The 19,699-nt window shown below is 53.1% G+C and overlaps 1 protein-coding gene across 1 annotated transcript in view; it reads right to left on the bottom strand.

Moving 5' to 3' along the window:
* Positions 1-19,699, bottom strand: part of sfl (N-deacetylase and N-sulfotransferase sfl) — an 80,902-nt gene that overhangs the window by 46,241 nt on the left and 14,962 nt on the right. Inside the window, exon 2 of the mRNA XM_025307859.1 lies at positions 3,156-3,353. Within this exon, the coding sequence (XP_025163644.1) occupies positions 3,156-3,353 (198 nt within the window). The remainder of the gene's footprint in view (positions 1-3,155; positions 3,354-19,699) is intronic.

The following is a 19,699-nucleotide window of genomic DNA, read 5'->3' as shown; positions in this document are numbered from 1 at the left end:
CCACCCGCCCATCCGTCCGTCTGCACCTTTATTTTTCTTACATCCCGGCTCGAGAGTATCCCGGGGCGTAGATATCGCGTTTTATCTAGCGCAGCTTGATCCCAGATTCTAAACTTTCCATATCGCATTACATGTGCGCGTGTGTGCGTATATTTGCGTATATTACACACACACACACACACACACACACACGTATAAAAGTCACAGGGAGAATGCACAGGAAACAAGAGGGTACACGTCAATAAGAATAAATACAATATAATAAATATCGGCTGTGCGGCTACGCATCAGTGCGATCCATGTGCAAAAACGTAGGGTGAGGAGAGGAGGGGGAGAGTGCGTGCGTGTAGCTCGCGGCAAACGCAATTCGGCGCATTCCATATCTGTGCCTCGCAATCTCCGACAACAAAATTTGCCTGCTGTCCGCCGCAACGCAGGTGGACGTTGTCTGGTCGAGTGGCCAGCGCGCAGCCACCCTCTCTGCCGTTCCCTCCCTCCCTCCCTCCCTCCTTCTCTCTACCCCCACAATAGCGCCGGTATCGATTATGAAATTGCACCGGATAAAGCAAACGAGAGACCGCGCGAGACACGAGAGCTCGGTACTTTCCCCTCGCGCTGTCGTGACGCGCGCGCGCGCGCGCGCGTATCGGTGCCGCTGTTGGTTACCTTTCCGATTATATCGGCTGATGCGGAGCAACCCTCCGGTAGACACACACGCGAGGACGCGCCATTAGCGCTCGTCACCCCGTGCCGTCGTGTTATGCAACGCGCGTCTTCGTCGCTTTTGCGGCGCCGGACGAGGGTGTAGTTCAAAGCCACCCCTCCTTGTCGCAATTCGTCTCTATCAGCGAGCCGAGCGCGCTAAGCTATTCTCTTTTTCTCTTTCTCTCTCGTGTGTACCGTGTCACGCGACCGCGCCGCTATAACTTCCGATAGCCGCCGGAGCTCTCACTGCTGCGGAGAATCGCATTCCCCGTCATTATTATTTAATCAGTCGCGGAAGAATCGGGAGGTAGCAGAGAGAGAGAGAGAGAGAGAGAGAAGAGAGATAATCTCTTTCAGGAGATCCTTCGACCCAACGGCACATCCGGCTTGAGAGCTCTTTCACCCTCTTCCTCTTCATCGCACGCGTTTCGCACAAGTTCGCTCGAGCGTTCATCCGCGCTCCAGCTAAAATCGACTATTCCGTTTAACGAATGCGCATATCGTGAATGAGGGTAAATCTCGCGCGATACACCGCGGGTCCCCGAACACCGGCGCGGCACGGGGGAGAATCCATCGAAATTTTCGTGCGGGCTTATCGCGCGCATAATTTCGCAAAAACGGAAACATGCTCGGCCGCGGCGCGACTTGACGCGCAGCGTCCGTAAATACAGATCGCGAGAGCGAACGCGGGTTCGTTATGGTTCGCGCGCCTCTCCGCATCGCAGTTGAACGGATTCGTATTTATGTTATATTACAGTTAATAGTTGCGTAACAAGTTGCCTATATGTCGCAGCGCGCGGTTCTAAAACGCGCGGTCTATGCGCCAGCGTGTGTATCCACAATTCGCATTGTCGTGCATCAGCGCGCAGAACGCGCGTGATTGTGCAACGCGATTGTCGCTAACGCTATTTTAACGTTCACGATATTTTAACGACGACGACGACGACGACGACGACGACGACGACGACGACGACGAGGAAAAGATTATTCACCAGCCCGCTGTATTTTTACGCCCGTGCGGTGCCGTCGTCACGTTGTTCTTAAATTAATGTCCGCCCGTAATGGCGGAGTGATTTTAATTCGAAGGTAATTTCGAGAAACCCGGAGAGCTCCGCGAGTCGCACGCAGATATATATCGCCGTCAAGACGCGACAGGATGCTGCGGGAAAAGGAGCGGAAGCTAATAAAATGATCGCGCGCGCGCGCGCGCGCGCGAGTCGCTTGCGCGCTCTCGCGATTTTCACATGTCTCTACTAAAAAGACTTCCACGGTGCGCGAGAAAAATGGTTTTAAAATATTCGCCGAGCCGGTATAACGACATAAAAACTACTTGGACTTTAGCGGCGCGGTCGAGGAATCTGCATTTCTAATTTTTATACGGACATTCACGAAATAACATCGCCCGCTCGCCCCCGCGTTGTAGCAAAAATTTGCCGGGATTTGCGGAATCTCCGTTGCGAAATTATAACGCCAGGAATTTTTTGAAAAATCTGGATCGGCGACGTGGAATTACAACAAGATGTAGGTGGCACAGTTTTCCCCCGCTGGAAAGTGTCAAAATATTTTCTCCCGCCGTGCGGCGCGAGCGCGGCGAAAGAATTGTTGGAAAAATGAAAAATTCCTGGGAGCCGCGTAAATGTGAAAACAAAAAAAGAAAAAGAAAAAAAAAAGAAAAAAAAAGAAAAAAGAAGAAGAAAGAAACGAAAAAGGAAAGCCCACGAATGCTTCCAGTTATTATCGATGCCGAGGGGGGTAGGACGGGGGAGGGGGAGGGAGGCAAGGTATGGCGATGGTGGGCGGACACGAAGAAAGTTTCGCCGGCGATTTTGCGGAATTAAAGCAAACATGCGAATTCACCGAGCGCGTCGAACTTTCGCTCGGAAAATACGGGAATAAAACGTCTCAGCTTCGTCGAATTCGCGGAATTTCGCCGCCGCTTGCCGATTTACCGGCCGCCCACCCACACGAAAGACGACGACGACGACGTTGCGAAGGCTGCTTTGCGTTCCTCGCGAGTAAAAAGGGCCGTTGCGAAGAACCCACGGTGGAACGTGTGTCACGATATTGATCGACTTCAACAAGCGGCGGGTGCCATTAGTCGTATGCTTTTTTCGCCGAATAGTACGAACTATCGCGGGGCGGAGAACTCCGGAGAGAGAGAGAGCTCTACGGCGGCGAACCTTACTCTTCAGATCGCGCCGGGGTGAAATCCCTTTCCCGGATTCAGGTCGTCGCGCGAAATGCGGTGGTAGATGCATGCGATGCAAGTAGGTCGCGAGCGTCAAGCGCGAGGAGTCGACGACTCTGCTCGCTGAAGCGAATCAATCGTCACGTAATTATTCGCTGCGACAAACAAACTCCCCGACGGGGAAGAGGCCTTCCCCCTCGCCCCTCGGGATCGATCGACACCCGTGTTCGCGCGTTGAGAGAGAAATCAAGTCGCCACTTACTTGATTCGATTGTAAACTAGCAGCTCGGCTATCTCTCGGCCCAGCCTCGAGTACAGCGTCTCCACGAAGACCAACACCTTCGGGTCTATCCTCAGCCGAGCTTCACTGCGATGGTCCGGTGCTGACGGCAGTCTGGTCGCGCCTCTCAGCGTCGAGCATCGTATCGCCGGTTCCGGTCTCGTGTCCCGATGTATCAAACTGCAACGACACAAAAGCGGCGACGACGCCGCGTTCATTCTCGCGTCATATTCCTCTCCCTCCGAACTCCCGGAGGGAGTTGCAGCAATTTTCGCATTGTATCATCGATCGTGCGCGCAGCTTATTTCGGTCCTCTTCGGACCGAAGATACTCTGGTATCCCGGCGAGCAATCAACGACGAGCTTTACATATTTATGAGACATTTTCTCCCCCATAACGCGCACGCGCGCTCACACGCTCACGCGCCGAGTTACAATTTTCGCGATAATGCCGAAACGCTCAAAGAGCCGGCGCGGCGCGGCGCGCAGCGGGCGGTAAGAATTCTTCCGCCGAATTCTTCGTAACGAAACCGCCGCGCCGTAACGAGAGCGAGCCTGCCCCGAAGAATGCCTGGCAGCTCTTTCAGCGTGTCCTTATAGTTCCTCTTTCACCGGTGGCAGACGGGAAGACGGGACCGCTACGCCCCCCGGTATGTATTCGCGAGAACGTGAATGTAACAGCGACGCGGGAATTTTCGGGCGTATGCGCGAGACTCCCACAAAGGATCCTTTAGCGCCGCGGCAACGAGCCCTTCCGGACGACCATTAGCATCGAGCATTCTACGAGTCTCTTGGCGTTTACCCCGGCATGTAAACCCCGGCTGCTCCTCTCTCTCTCTCTCTCTCTCACCCTCTGAGGTCAGACACACGGAGAGAGTGTAATTCTCCTTCTTTCTCAAGACGAAACGCGATCGGCATCTCGAGTAAAGCACGAAAATGCAATGCAAATATTTGGCATTCGAAACGTAGCAACGGGCGGACGTCGCGAGATCCGCGGTTTCCGCGAAATCGAGGACCCTCTTCGGGGAGTGAAACCGAGCGCGTTCGAATGAGAGCACGGATTATCCTATGCCCGGAGCGGAACTTTTCTCCGTACCTCCATCCAGCATTTTCTAATTTTGTTTAAAATCCTCCGGCGGACCCACTGAGTACGTAATATCTCGTAATTTGTTTCGCGCGCCGAGGCTCTCGCCGAGAGGAACGGCGGCTTTTGCCGCTACGGATTACGTCCCTCGTCGTTAAGCCCCTTTACGCTCACGTTTGTCACGTGGATTCGGCGGTGCATTATCGGCGCATGCATCAAATTAGTACGTGTCCGGTAGTCCAAGCTTCTCGTCACAAACCACCGAAAACCGGCGGCTTTGTGAGCGAGGCAGAATAAGCCGATGCCGAAGCCGCGTCGACGTACAAACAGAGACCGGCCGATTTTCATAATGGAACAGCAACGACAACTATTACGCGCGGCACACGAATCCGCGGAATTATTAATTGCAACGTCAACGGGATCAATTGTTCCCGTAATTGATACCTACGTGATGCCTGCGTTTATAACGACCGCTGACGCGTAAAAACGTCCGGCGGCGCACACGGACGTGCATAATGCAGCGAGCGCCGAATTACGTCGGAAATGAGTGGTACTGCAAACGCGCGTTCCAATTAACGCGATACCGTGTGTCGAATGGACCGCAAATAATGCGACGAGCAGCGAGGTATCTCGAGATAAAGATAGACAAGTACGGACACGTCACAAGGAGACGCCTCGCGCTTCGATCGCGCGGCGTAACGAAAGCGACGAAATTAAATACAACGTTCCCACGTTGTTTAACCACCTTCCGCCTCCCGAGGGATTTCCCTCCCGTCAGGAGGGCGCGCGAAAGGGCGCGCTTAAAAACACACGCGACTTTCGAAATCGATGGAAAAAGGGCGTGTGAGCGAACGAGCAAGAGGAAGACCGCGCGCGCGCGCGAGAGAGAGAGAGAGAGAGAGAGAGAGAGAGAGAGAGAGAGAGAGAGAGGGAGAGGAGCCAGTTGGCCACTACTGAATGGAAGCGAAACGGCGGATTATCGATGATGTACCTGCGCGTTTCGCAGCTCTTATCCGCTGCGGTTTACAATTTATGCACATTAGGCGTCGCGTCAGTAGATATACACGCAGGGAGCACGGCAGCGTTTCGGCCGAATCAACATTTATGCGCTCTCGCAACGCCGGTTTCGCTCGTTGTTTCGGTATGTCTGTTGTAGCTAAACCCGGAGCAAATATTTTCCGCATAATGCAATCGCAGATTCGAGTGTAAACCGCGTGTACCTTCGTGCCGCAATGCTCCCGACAAGCAGCAGCGATCAACCACGCCGCGAAACGCGGCGTCCGACAAAGACAAGGTGCGTTCTCTCTCTCTCTCTCTCTCTCTCTCTCTCTCTCTCTCTCTCTCCCTCTCCCTCTCTCTCTCTCTCTCTCTCTCTCTCCTCTCTCTCTCTCGGGAAAAGGAGGAGGGGGGAGGGGGTAAGGGGAGGAGGGAAAATTGCGTTATTTGCTTGGAATCTCGATATAATTCGCGAAGAAACGCACGACGTCGGTCGATTTCCGTTTATCAAACTCGCGCGCGGTTTCATTTCTATGCGCTATGCACACGCGTCTGTTGGGTGTGTGCTGGGTTTCGCAGTCGCTTTCACGAAGATATCGAAACGTAGGAAACAGAGGTATCGATCGCGACATGCAGCGTATGCGTATGCATACTCGGCGGTGCATCGAATGGCTCCTCTGCATTTCATGCGCGGGTTATCGATGCAATATTCTTGACGCTTCGCGTGCGCCAAAGTCGTTTATCCGCACACAAGCGGATCATTCGTAAGCATCGAAGATCTGCAGCCCCGCTTCATAGTCACGGAATGCGAAAGGTAACTCGGTGTGTGTGCGTTTGCCGTGTGTACTGCGTGTCGTTAAAGTACCAAAGTGGCTTCGTCTCTGCTCCATTAGACGCGGCATTTAAATGCGACTCTGTCTCGCTGTCGAGACGCAGAGCGCATATTTATTACAATGGCGCATCGATCAGATATTTTATTCGTGTCTGAGAAAGACGGGGAAATAAACAGCATTGGTCTTTCCTGCCCAATCCCTGCATCGTCTCCCTAATAATACATCGAATCTCTGTCGAGACCGCAACCACATTGTTATTTTCGACAAATGAATACGATCGCGACGATATGTTCAATCAGCCAGGATGACATCCATACACACACACACACACACGCACACACAGACACACGATAGATATCGACTGTCGCGAATCGTTCCGCGGAGCTGCACAATTCGAAAAGTTTGATTATCGCTGTATCTGACGCCGACCACAAAACGGGTCTCAACGTTAACGGGGCTCTCTCTCGGCGCGCATACGCGGCCGTATAACGTGGCATGTAAAATCTGATAATACGCACGTGCGTGTCCTCATGCGGAAGCTTTCAAGTACGCGGGTAATCTGGAACGGGGCAGATATACGACGCATCATCCTCTATCGCGCATCAGTCGCGGCCGCATGGCCCCCCTCCCCCCCAAGTAAGCCTATTAGCGCGCGCGCGCGCGCGGGCTTATTAGAGGATGCCATCTGACCCAAATTTCGGCTCCCTATCGGTAATGGGCGCGTACCGGCGCGCATATCCTTAATGCGAATTTACGATAACGCCGCTCGGCAGACTCTCGCGAGGCTCGCTTCGCCCCGCCCCGCCCCGCCCCGCGAGTTGCCCTCGACTTCCGGCCGGCGAAGATCCTCGGAATCTCTTCCTCGCGATTGTTCGCCGTAGCTATCCGTTCGAACGCTCTTGTTATTCAGCCGTTATGCTATCGCGAACGCTCGGGTGCTTCGCGATGATCGCTTCGCGAGTGAGCGGGCGCGCGGCGCGCGTCGAGCTTTCGCCTTCGCGTTTGCCTTGGCGAGCAAACAGCAGGTCGTACCTTCGCTCGAGACGAGATCGCGCAAGTCGCGCTTATCGTCCGCTTCGTTTCGCGCGGCCAACGACATGGGGATGACCGCCGATTCTGAGAGCGAGAGACAGAGAGAGATTCACACGTCGCGACGAAAACACGCGCGAAAGATACGCTCTCGCGAGTTTGCATTTCCCGAGAGCTTCGCCAGCCAAGACATGTGGCCGGGTGGTCGTTCACGCACTTGCAGCAACTCGAGCAACGCGATGTCAAAGTTTGCAAATGGCGTGACGAAACGGCGTGTGAATTGATCGACACTTTGATCGTCCTGGATACGAGAGGTTCGATCAAACAGTAACGAGAATTTGGAAACTGCGCGCGCTGTATCTTGTCTATTCAGTCGATTCTCTTTTTGTGTGCTGGTAGCGCTACCAGTAGCACGTGCGTGTCAATTTTCGGCCAGCTGCGACGCTTAGTTTGTGTGTCTGGCGAGCGAACGAGAGCAAGACGTACTTCAGTGTGTTTGGCGATTTTTTGTCCGGCGAAATCAGTCGGGATCAGAGAGTTTGTCTGAAATTTTGTGTTAAGGACGGAATTAAGTGCAGCGAAGCGGTCGAAATGTTGAAGAAGGCCTCTGGCGACGATACCATGTCACAACCACGAGTTTGTGAATGGTACAAACGCCTTCAGGATGGCCGAGAAGACATCGAAGATGACTGGCGAGGTCTGGGCGTCCCAGCACGTCCACCAGTGATGAAAACGTGGAAAAAGTTTAAGAGATTGTGCTTGCTAATAGAAGAATCACCATTAGAGAGGTTGCTGAAGAAATAGGAATTTCATACGGCTCTCGTGCGAGGCGATTTTTACTAATGTTTTGAACATGAAACGAGTGGCAGCAAAATTTGTTCCGAAACTGCTGAATTTTCAACAAAAAACAGCATCGCGTGACCATCGCAAAACCACCTTATTCCCGAGACATGGCCCCCCCCCTGTGACTTTTCCCACTTCCCAAACTCAAAAGGACACTCAAAGGACAATGTTTCTCAACAACAGATGAGATAAAGGCGAAATCGCAGATACAGCTCAAGACGATACCTGAAGAGGCGTGTTCCACCAGTGTTTCTCGAACTGGAAACTACGCTGGCACAAGTGTACAATATCACAGGGGGACTACTTTGAACGAGATGGGATAAACATTGAAGATTAAATAAATACTTTCCGAGAAAATTAAAAATTCTCGTTACTTTCTGATCAAACGTCGTACGACGTCGTTTATCCGGAGCGATATCGCGTCCTGGTCGCGACATGGCCGCGTTGCCGTATAATAAAGATCGAGTGAACGGGTCGAAGTGACCGTTTTATTTGCAGCCTATCCGGCGTAACTCGCGTTAAGTGGGACGTTACGAGGGACGTCGTGTGAGAGAGGAAACTATCGCGGGACGAGTGCTTTTTCACAAATCAGACTCGCCGCCAGCGACCACCTTTCTCTCTTCCCTCTTTTTCCCCCTCCCCTCTCTCTCTCTCTCTCTCTCTCTCTCTCTAAGATTCTCCCCGTTTCGTAGGACTTTTGTGCGGGGTGGCGAAAAAAAGAGGAAGACGAGAAAAGGAGGAAGGTCTTATAACGGCAGTTTCAACGCCGTCTGCCGCTAATAAACGCTGCGGCCAGAGAGAGAGAGAGAGAGAGAGAGAGAGAGAGAGAGAGAGAGAGAGAGAGAGAGAGAGAGAACGTGGCTGCCCCTTCTTAAAAAAGTAATTTTAGATTACAGCCGCCATTGTCGCCTATCGACAGCCGATTAAATTACAGCGGAGAATTGCTCTCGACACAAGGGAGCGGCAATGGAGCGCGCGCGCGCGCGGAGAGGATGCTCTCGAATTACCACGTCGTATAACGGCTCGTCGTCTTGTACTTTTCGCGCGGATAATCGAGTTACGTCCGAGATGCGTCTTTATGATCCCCCTTTCGCTTTTTGCCGCCTTGCCGCCTGCCGTTGACAGGCGCGCACAGGGGGGAGCAGTCTTACCGAGGCACTCTCGTGTCTCAGCGCGTTTCTCTGTCCGGCTATTGTGCGCCCTCCATAAATCGCCACGGTCGCTTCTCCGGATCCGCTTTTGCGCGCGGACAGCTCGGCCGAACAGCGCGGCGGCGTCGAGACAACGTGCGTCGCAACACATCGTCGGGTTACGTGTGTTAACGCACGTGGAGAAGATATAAGCCGCGCTTAAGTTCTCCGCTACGTGGAAATTATTCACACCTCCGTAGGTGTGACGCGCCGCGCCGCGCCGCGCCGCGCCGTGTCGTGTGGCCGCGCGTAAACCTTTAAATATTCGAGCGCGCCGGCGGATCCCGCGCGTATATACTTTCTCGTTAGAGCGGCGGAGAATCCCTCGGCCGGAGTGGCGATGCTAATGAATCCTAATCGGTACTTTCCGCGCGGAACGCTTTAGCCGGGTTAACCTGAGCAGACATGCCTATGACGCCGCGCGCGCGCGCGCGCGCGCGCTGCTGCAACCGCTGCCGTGTAGTTGCTGCACGCAGCTGCACGGCCAGCCGCCGCCCCACGTCGCTCGCTGGCGTCAATTGCTTAAATGACAAACGAAATCGTCTTCCCGTTCGTTAACCTTGATGCGCCTCTCTCTCTCTCTCTCTCTCTCTCTCTCTCTCTCTCTCTCTCTCTCTCTCTCTCTCTCTTTCTCTCTCTCTCTGCCTCCTTTTCGCTACCTCTCTTTCTCTCCTAGGTTCTGTCTCCTCTTCCCCCTTCTTCGTCGCTTCAATTAATCCTCGGTAGCATCCAGTCTCCATTCTCTTTCTCATGTTAATTAGCGGCAAGTGTCCACACGCTAGCCTTTGTGAAAGAATGACAGGGATCAATGTAACACGATTCGCTTAGCGTAAACGCCGGTCGCGGCGGGTGCGCGCGCGTGCGCTAATCGCTGTGCCCTCTTTTAAATGTTTATTTAACATATTTGCCGGACCGAGTGAATTTCGCGAATTTGCTAATTTTCTCGCTCACGATGCTCCGCGATGCTAATGAACACGGGGATTGATATTTCGCGCGGCGGCGAGAAATCAACACGGTGCATGTTTGCGAGCAACACGCGCGAGAACGACAATGCGTGCATTAAAGTCTAAAGTCAAAGTTTTTACGGCTGCACGGCACCTCTTCTTCTGTTATTGCCGGCGATATCTCGCGAACGTGTCGGTCAAATCTCGCGAGGAAGCCAAAACCAAAAGCATAACGGCCGATTGAAATCCACGCACGTACGTCAAAAAAGTGCTCAGTCGCTCGCTCTCTCTCTCTCTCTCTCTCTCTCTCTCTCTCTCTCTCTCTCTCTCTGGATGTGCTCGCTATTCCACGTAACGGACAAAATTGTGGGAAATTTCCCGATGTTCCGCAAAGACCCCTTAGAATAAAAGTCCGCTCGCGGATGGTGTTTGCACGGATGTTGTGCGAACGCTATTGCATTTCCAAAGTAGATGCAAGTGCGCGGAAGCCCGCGGGGCGATCCCGACGAGGCGACAATTCAAGAACCGGGCGTTTCCCGGATGCGCAGCGATCGGATTTACGCCCTCTTCGACATGTTGGGAGATTCGTTTACGAGCGCGAAAAACGCGCGACGTCGAAATAATATCATCGACTTTCGCGTTGACAAGAAGAGGGAGGAAGAGAGAGAGAGAGAGAGAGAGAGAGAGAGAGAGAGAGAACTCGACTTAATATCGAGAGGTTTCTCATCAGTTCGTTACGCAGATGAGGCTTACGCTTCTGCTCTCGCGAGCGACCGGCGATGAGAAAAAGTTTAATACCGGAATAACGAGCCGTGTATTCGGCGGTTCGAAAACCGGCAAGACGACGAAGACATAATATTCTCGCTTCGTGCAATACCGGGCGATGCGCGTTCGTCGCTCTACGACGAGAAATCTGCTTCAATCTTTCATTTCTGCATTGAATCCTTCATTTCTGCACGGTCGCGGGGCCGACAAAGCGAATAGCGTCAAGATATCGACAAGTGGGTACTTAACAAAGATAAGCGTATCTCACAAAAGTGGGAAAGTGGAATATTCATCTTATTAGCCCTCTCCGGCCTCTGGCGGATTAAAGTCGCAGGAGCTCTCTCTCTCTCTCTCTCTCTCTCTCTCTCTCTCGCTCGCTCGCTCGCTCGGAACAATATCCTCGGATGCACAAGTGCGCGCCGGCCGCGCTTTCGATAATCCCACGGATCCCGACGTAATCGCGAGAGAACGCCGGAGGAGACGGCCGACGCGCTTCGTTAATGAGGAAATGTTGCGCGCATCTCCCGCGATTATCAATATTCTCGCGAATTGTACCGAGCACAGGGGTTGTCGCGTTTCTCGCGAGCGCTTCCGCTTCTCCTCGAGTTCGACGGCTCCTCCGGCTACCCGGAATCGGACGCAGAAAATGTGTCGGTGGCACGCGAGCCCACGGCGCCAGCCAGCCGTGATAAAAGGTCACGAGGGTTTTCCTTTTTCTTTATCGCGATTGTATGCGCGCACGCGCGCGCGCGCGCGTGTGTGTGTGTGTGTGTGTGTGTGTGCATGAGTCCGCGCGACTCGGGCTTGTACACGCGGTCGCTCGAGCCGACGACGAAGGGGAGAGCTCTACTACCTTACACCTAGCCGCGGGCGCAGGTGCACAAGCGTGAGCACGAAAAACACGGCGGATCGCCGACACGAGAAAGAAACAGAAAGAGAGGCAGCGGATGGGAGGATGGCGGGGTGGGGGGAGGGGTAGTAGCTGGCTCGTCCGCTGGTCCGTCCGTTCGTTCCAAGTATTAGCCACTTCGTGTAATACAGTTATGCCGCACCGGAGATAACCAGCCGGCGCGATACGCCGAGTTCTCAAGTATTTACATATTGTTAACTACTTCTTCGAGCGTTTCCCGCCTGGAAATACCCGGGCCCAGGTCCCGCGCACGATCGATCCCGTCCACCCCCTGCGATGCGAGGGGCTGCGAGGGGTGGCGAGCAAGCAGGCACCGACAACATACACGGGGATTAAAAGTTTCGAATTCTTATTATACGCAAAAGTTCCAAAGTCCGCCCCCTGTCCGCTCCTCGCTCACGAGGGCGAAAAAGGGGGGAGACGCGGGCACGAAGGCGGCGCGGGAGAGGCGCGACGCGAAACGCAAGCGGCGGCGGTTCTAAGTACACCTCATCTCGCGTAATAAAGTCGTATCATGCTCGGGGGTTAAAACGAGGCACACAGGGTTGCGATCTCGCGCGGCTGTGGTTGTGTACACGCCCTACCTACGTGCCCGTTTGCCTTCACCTCCTCGCTCATGAACTTGCTAATAAGTTTTTATATTATGTATGTATTACACAATACGATCCCGTGGTCTCGCGTGCGTGCGTGCGTGCGTGCGTGCACACGTAGGGACGGGGGCAGGGCAAGATGACGAACGTACAAACGTACAAACGGAAGAAGCTGTCGGGGAGGAATTAATCGAACCAGACGTTCCGTCTCTTCTTCGTCGGTAGATTCCGACCCGAAATTAATATTCTCGCCGCCACTTGCCTCACGCGCCACATTTGCGGATCCGAATTTCAAAGACATGAGATTCTCTCAGTCAAGTCACTCGAGTGGCACTCGAGTGACGAGCATCCGCGCGATCGCGCGATTTCGCGCGACGAAAAAAGCAACCCTCGTTCTCAACTCGAAATCCATATCCGAGTAGCTGACGAGTAGAGACGTGAGAGACAAGTTTCAAGTTTCGAGCGGCGATTGTTATTGAAGCGCACGGGTCTTAATCGCGTTTGAGATCGGCACTTGGACGTAATCGTGTGTAATTCGACGAGAGAGGCGGCGATTCGACACGCTCGCGTTTGTCGCGCTTCGTCGTCGTCGTCGTCGTCGTCGTCGTCGTCGTCGTCGTCGCGTATCGACAGACGATCGCGAGGAGGTAACGCGTTTTATCGGCACATTGATCTCGCCAGGCTCGAGAGTGCGGCCCGCCGTCACGAGGGCACGTCGGTGTCGTGTGTGCCGCGTACACACACACACACACACACACATCTCTGTAAATCCGCGCGCAACCCTTCGTGTTTGGCCGTTCGATCCGAACCCCCGGAAGGCCCCGGCCTTCCTTCCCGAGCGGCGCTCGCGCATTTCGCGCGCGAGTACGCGCGTCCCTCTCCGTCAGGTACGTGACCGAGGGCGCACGATAGTAAATTGCTTCTGCGGTTTTACTCTTCGTGGCGGAGGAGCGCGCGCGCGCGCGGAGGAGGAGCGGCGGCGGGCCACGGGGGCAGAGCGAGGGCCGAGGGGCTGAAACTTCGCTCCGCGTCGTCAATCGGCCGGGTTAACGGGACGCGAGGGGTGAAAATCGCGAGGCTTGCTTCGAAAGACACGGAAGGAAGGTGAGGGAGGAGGAGGCGGCGCGCGCGCGCGCGCGCTGGAAACCGCCGGGCGGATGCTCCTTTGGTCGCGATGGGATGAGGGAAAAAAGAAAGCCCGCAGGAGAGAGAGAGAGAGAGAGAGAGAGAGAGAGAGAGATCCGCCCCCGATGCAGTCTCTACGCGGTGAGCTTCCACTCTCTGATTGAGTGGCGAGGTTGACTGGAGAAGGTGAAATCCCGGCTCGACGGGGAGAGGGGAGCATCCGGCAATTTACGGACGTCCGGCGAAACTGATTTCGAGGCGACAGAAATTACTTCTTCAGGAAGTCGCGGTGATATTCTCTCTCCCTCCCTCCCTCCCTCTTTCTCCTTCTTATCCAGCGCAAGCTCATACTCCGAGAGAACTTTTCCTTCTCGCAGCGATGCGACTCGTCGTCTCCGGAATACCACGCGGCTGATCGCCGCGGCTTGTGGCAAATCTCGCTCGCGGCCGCGATACGAAACTGCGACGTGCGGAAACGGAAAGGATTCGAGGCCTCGCGGCGAGTCTTCCTCCCTTCGCCATGTCGCGCCGCGAAGATCCCGCTCGACATATGTCGCGCGAATGCATGCGCGTTACTTCGTCAGAGCAGACCAGAATGGAAGGAGGGCACACGTGACGAGGAAATTCGTCATCGGGTTCTTCGACTCCAATGAGTCAGAATCAAGTATGAAGTGTGTCGTTCGGGATTCGCAAATTCGTGAGAGGAAATTTAGGTTCACTGATAAACCGTTGGTGAATACGTACCGAGAGAAGTTTCTTCAAGAAAATATGACTCCAGAGATCTATTTGAAATACTTGAAATAGCCTGACAACCAAGAACTACGGTAGACCGAGAGGGAATTCAGCCGACTCGCAGGAGCGTGTGAGGAACCGAACGGCTCTGAGATTTTTCTCCAAATCGTTGGCTCGGGGAAAATATGACTCAAGAGATTGCCAGTCAGAAGCTTGAGTTTCATGCCGAAAAATGATCTATCGTGGAACTATGCTACAAAAGTATCCCAGGGATAAGATTAGCAGGATGTATTATTGAAGATAAGTAAAGCGCGAGGAATTCGACGAGTCGATACAGTGAGAATGGGAAGTTTTTAAGTTTTGTCGCTCGGCGCTCGGTCAGAATAGATGCGCGCATAAAGATTAGATTAGAAAGGAAAAAGGCAGCGAGAGGACAGTAGGTCTCTCTAAGATTAGAAGATTAGAAGAGAGTCGCGCGACGTAACAGCGCGAGACCGCTCCGTGCGGCGCCGAGCGAGTCTCCGGCGAGTTAATGTTGCGAAAGGGCGAAAGGACGTGAGTTTTGCCGGCGAGCCCTTCTCTCGAAGCGAACTCCCGCAGTGGGCGTGCGGTTCCTTCGAACATTCGCATGGCGGTTCACCGCGAGCGGCGCACTCGGGTTTGCGGCCGTATCGATTTGAAACGAGCGGTAGCCGCGGTAAATTTCACGATAGAGTTGTCGGGAGTAGTCGGGACCGATATTCGACTCGCGGCCCTCTCGCGCCATACGCCGTTCCTCTCGCTGACTCTTAATTAAGTTTCCGATCCGTGCGCGCGCGCGTGGATGTACGGCGCGCGGAGAGCCGAGAGATAAATATTCCTCTCTAAAGACCCCGTAACTTTGCTCAAAGCAACGTATATATCATTTCACGTTGAAATCTCTCTCGCCCGAGCGGGAGGAGGGACTCCTGCATTCGTATAAACGCGAATCCAAGATATACGCGCCTCCCGACGAAAATTGGCCTTCGCGGAATTTTCGGCAAATCAAAACGGAATGTCGCGAGATAGCGTCGCGAAGCGTAGTGCGGAGAGCGACGCGCGAACACGCGATACAAGAACGCTGACTAAAAGAGTTGAGTAAACCGGAAAAAAGGAGGAAGAATAGGAGAAATGGAAAAGAAGTATACAAACGACATACTTGACGCGAGCAAACCCGACGCCGACACGCGCAAACACGCGGCTAATTGCCGCGAGCTAATGCAAGCAATATCGACATTTAAATTGTCCGGACGACGGAAGGGTCCGCCGCTATCAAATGCAACTAACAGTCAAGTGACTGAATTAGAGACAAAGGATTGCGGCCATTTCTTTCTGTTAACTGCTCGTGAGGCTGATATATGGTGCACCATAAACAAGTCCGGGGAGTCCATTCTCTGGCTCGCGGTGAGTTTCACTATGGCTGCCAAATGTAATTGAACGAAATAAACGTTGCAGCAAAATGCTTTCACTTCGTTACGTCGCTAGCGGCGCCGATACGGACGGGATTTCATTCGCAACCTTTTTACCGAGGTCCGCTATTAAGTGATTATCTGAATTGGTGGAGCGATCGCGAAAAAGTAAAAAAAAAAAAGAATCCGCCCATCCACCCGGCTTCTTTTTATTTTAGACACTCGCGAGACGTCGAGATACGTCTCGAGAGAATCTGAATCACACCGACTCGATCGTCGCAAGTTCGCTCAGAAGTACGAAATTTTCGCATCGACTTCGATTCCAATCCAACTACATTTCTCAGACAGCACACGCGACATCAGCGAGACGAAATGAACAGCGAAAAGCGGCGGAAAAATGGTCTCGCGAGCCAGGCGTTTCCGCGGCCGTTGCGACGACGAAAGTAAGCTCGAGTACCTCCGCGCAGACATAATCAAGCGTTTCACGGATCAATTCGCTCGCCTCTGGCGTTTCCGCGTACGAACATTTTTACTTTCCATATCTGCTCGGCTGGAAGTTTTTAATTCGCGCGCGCGCGGTGTTAATTAAAGAACCGGTGCTATCGGTATCGACCAATCGATCCGCGAAATGTACTCTCGCGGCATTGAGAGAGATTCTCCCGCGAGCCTTCCGCTCGTTCGCCACGCGACGGGAGGGTGTAAACGCGTTGCATCACACGCGCGATCGCTCGGTCAGCGCGTAGCTCTCCTGGAAAAAAGCGCGTACTCCCAATTACTGTTAGCGGCTTTATAATAATTCCAGCCTATCGATAATTCTATTATTCGCACACGCGCGCTCGCGGCGACGCGGAGCGCGAGGCTGAAAACGCTATCGCGGGCACGCGCAGAGTCTCATTGATGTTTGTCACCGTGCGTAATCACTCGCGGCGATTGAATAGCGCGTAAAATGGCGATATTATATATATATATAATATAATTGCCGTGTCGAGACCGCGAGAGCTGTTGCGGGACGCCGTGAGACGCAGCTGTGATATCGATTACAAATGAGGCAGGCGTTAATAAGCGACGGTCGCATCGTAACCTCCGCTGCATAAGGAGGAAATGAAGGAGAGGGAGCTAGAGGGGGGGGGATAGAGAGAGATAGAGAGAGAGAGAGAGAGAGAGAGAGAGAGAGAGAGAGAGAGAGAGAGAGAGAGAGAGGGAGAGGAAGAAGGAGAGAAGGTGGCGATTAATATGTCGTCAAAGGAGCGGCACTTTGGTACGCCCGCAATTTCTGAGGCCCGCGAAAACGCGAGCCCCGCCGGCAGAGACACACTCGAGCGCACGAGCGTTGAAACAATTAGGCGGAAATGCCTCTAATGGCGCAGCAGCTGCTCGAATTTGACTGGCAAAATTCCTGACGGCGTTTCTCCTCAATCTTCATTCGCGCCTAATGCACGACGCGTAACTACACGACGGCTGCCGTGACGGCATTATTCGTAATGAGGGGGTGTCAGCTCGGAACGAGAGATGCCCGGACGGACATTGACCGAAGAACCGTCGCCGTGTAAAAATTACCGCCTGCGAATCGGCGGCGGCGACGGCGGCGAGACGCTCAATGTCGTCGGGCAAAAATTTTTGCGTCAGGATTGAATTTCACGATGCGCTCGGGTGAAACGCTGGAAAAAAAAGCCCCGATGAGAGCTGATGAGCCGAGCGCGTGCGCGCTTCGAGTGTGCTGGAGAGAGAGAGAGAGAGAGAGAGATAAGAGTCTGTTAAAATTTATCTCCTCTATGTTCGTTCGTCGTTTTTTCGTGAATCGCCGTTTATCCGTTTAACGGGCTTTGATTACAATTGCGGCTCGCGCTACTGTTGCAAAGGTCTCTCTCTCTCTCTCTCTCTCTCTCTCTCTCTCTCTCTCTCTCTCTCTCTCTCGCACGGTCGCTGCAAGATTTCAGCCAAGTCTACCGTATAACTCGTTTCAGACACTAATCTGCCGCCAATGTTGAGGAGAAGTGGCTTAGCGCGATGTCTCGCGCATCGAAACGCGATTCGCCGATTAAACGGCGGATTACGCTCGGCCGGAGCTTGATTGCGCGATCGACAGAGCTCGCGGTTTCGACTTTATTATTTCGATTATGGCCATTACAGCAATTCGGGCTCCGCTGGAGTGCGAGTACGAATATCGCGCGGATGCAAATGAAACCGCGTTGCAAATGGAATCGATTTCGCCCGCGAGTACGTCCGCTCGGATCGAATAATTACGCGCGAAACACTGCGCTCCGACCAACGTAATCGTGTCTTCGCGGTTCCGCGGATGAATAATACGCCAGAGAGAGAAAGAGCAGAGAGAGAGAGAGAGAGAGAGAAACGTATAAAAATAATGAAGGGCTGATTGTTATTTTCGTCGCAGGAAGTGGGTAATTTTCCGATTCGAGACGATAACATTTCGCTAACGATAACATTTCGCCGACGCGTGCGCGATGATATTATTTTTTCGTAAAAAGCTTTCTATGCAAAACGAGAAAAATCTATTTCGTTCTCGTGTATTTACAGTAGGAAGCTCGGCGGAAAAACGATCCTTCAATAAGCTCTTTACCATTCATTTAATACGAGCGAAGCGCGTACATTTTAGCTGTTTTTAAAATACTACGCGCGCGCGCGCGCACGCACGCACGCACGCACGCACGCACGCACGCACACACGCACGAATGCACGCACACACGAAAGAGAGGCGCTGTTTTTCATTGTGCAATAAATATTGTATTAAAGTTTTAATTTAACAAACTACTCCATTAGCGAGGTATATTCCACTAATTAGTGCAATATTAATTTACCCGATACGGCGCAGATTCCTTCTTAATTAATTTTCGTAAACCGGCAGAATTTTCGTACCGAAGAAATCCAATTTTTAAGCTCGTTAAATTTGAATACCAGAATTACCGAGTACACAGAGGAATGTATTTTCGGAAATATTCAAGATCCACACCGGACATACTTCTACACGCGACTAATCCACTTGAAAAAGATTAAACATCAATTAATTAAGCGGCGAATTCTGGCTTCCGCGAGTCGCGTATAGCAAAATTAGCAGCTGAGGAATTATTAATATTCGCTGAGCTATAACGGAGGAGGCGTCTTGTCGTTATCGCGGAAATGTCAAATGTCGTTTCTCAGGTCTCTTCCGTCTCTCTCTCTCTCTCTCTCTCTCTCTCTCTCTCTCTCTCTCTCTCTCTCTCTCTCAGCCGAAGTGTGACACGCGCGTGACACCGCGCGACGGAAATACCGCGAAGAGACGCAAGCGATCGCTCGATAAGCAGGATTCTGCAGCGCGCTAGGTGATGATGCAAAGTCGCCAGTCGCGGAGAACAGCAAAATAATACAGCTTATCGGTGCGGTAAGCTGCTCGATGCGGCTCTGTATCAAACGTGTTTGCATCAATAAGCGCTTCTCAGCGATCGACGGCGCGATGGTATTTGCCGTAGCACTCGTGCCGCGGAATGCCTCGGAGCACCTCGGAGGGTGCTGCAACTCGTCGCGCGACGCGCGCGACATTGAGCGTTTTCATCGACTCTCGGCTTGCCCCCGCCCCGCCCGCGCGCGCGTCTTATCAATTATGCGAGTATCTGTTTGCATCCGTTGTTTATCCGTTTCTATTGTTGCGATATCGCGTGAGCAAATACGACGTTCTCTCTCTCTCTCTCTCTCTCTCTCTCTCTCTCTCTCTCTCTCTCTCTCTCTCTCTCTCTCTCCCCCCCCCCCCGCCCCCGCGATAATGAAAATCGCGATCGCGGACTCTGGCGTAGGCAGCAAGCAACAGTGGCTGCGCGTTCGGCAGGAAAAGCTGCTTTGTAACAACTGCTGTTGTAAAATTCATAATTTTAATTGGCGGTATGCTCTGAAATTTAGCTGAAGCTCTAAGAGCATGCACCAATCAGATTCACGAATTTTACAACAGTTGCAAAGCAGCTTTCTCCGCTGAACGTAGCCGGCAATAACACAGCAACAACACAGGCCGCTCGTTCGTCTTAACGAAACCAGACGAAACAGACGTGATCGCCGAGATGGTCTCGAAAACGA

Source organism: Harpegnathos saltator, unplaced genomic scaffold, assembly GCF_003227715.2.
Source record: "Harpegnathos saltator strain DR-91 unplaced genomic scaffold, Hsal_v8.6 scaffold13, whole genome shotgun sequence".
Taxonomy (NCBI): Eukaryota; Metazoa; Arthropoda; class Insecta; order Hymenoptera; family Formicidae; genus Harpegnathos; species Harpegnathos saltator.
This window is presented reverse-complemented; position numbering and strand designations above follow the sequence as displayed.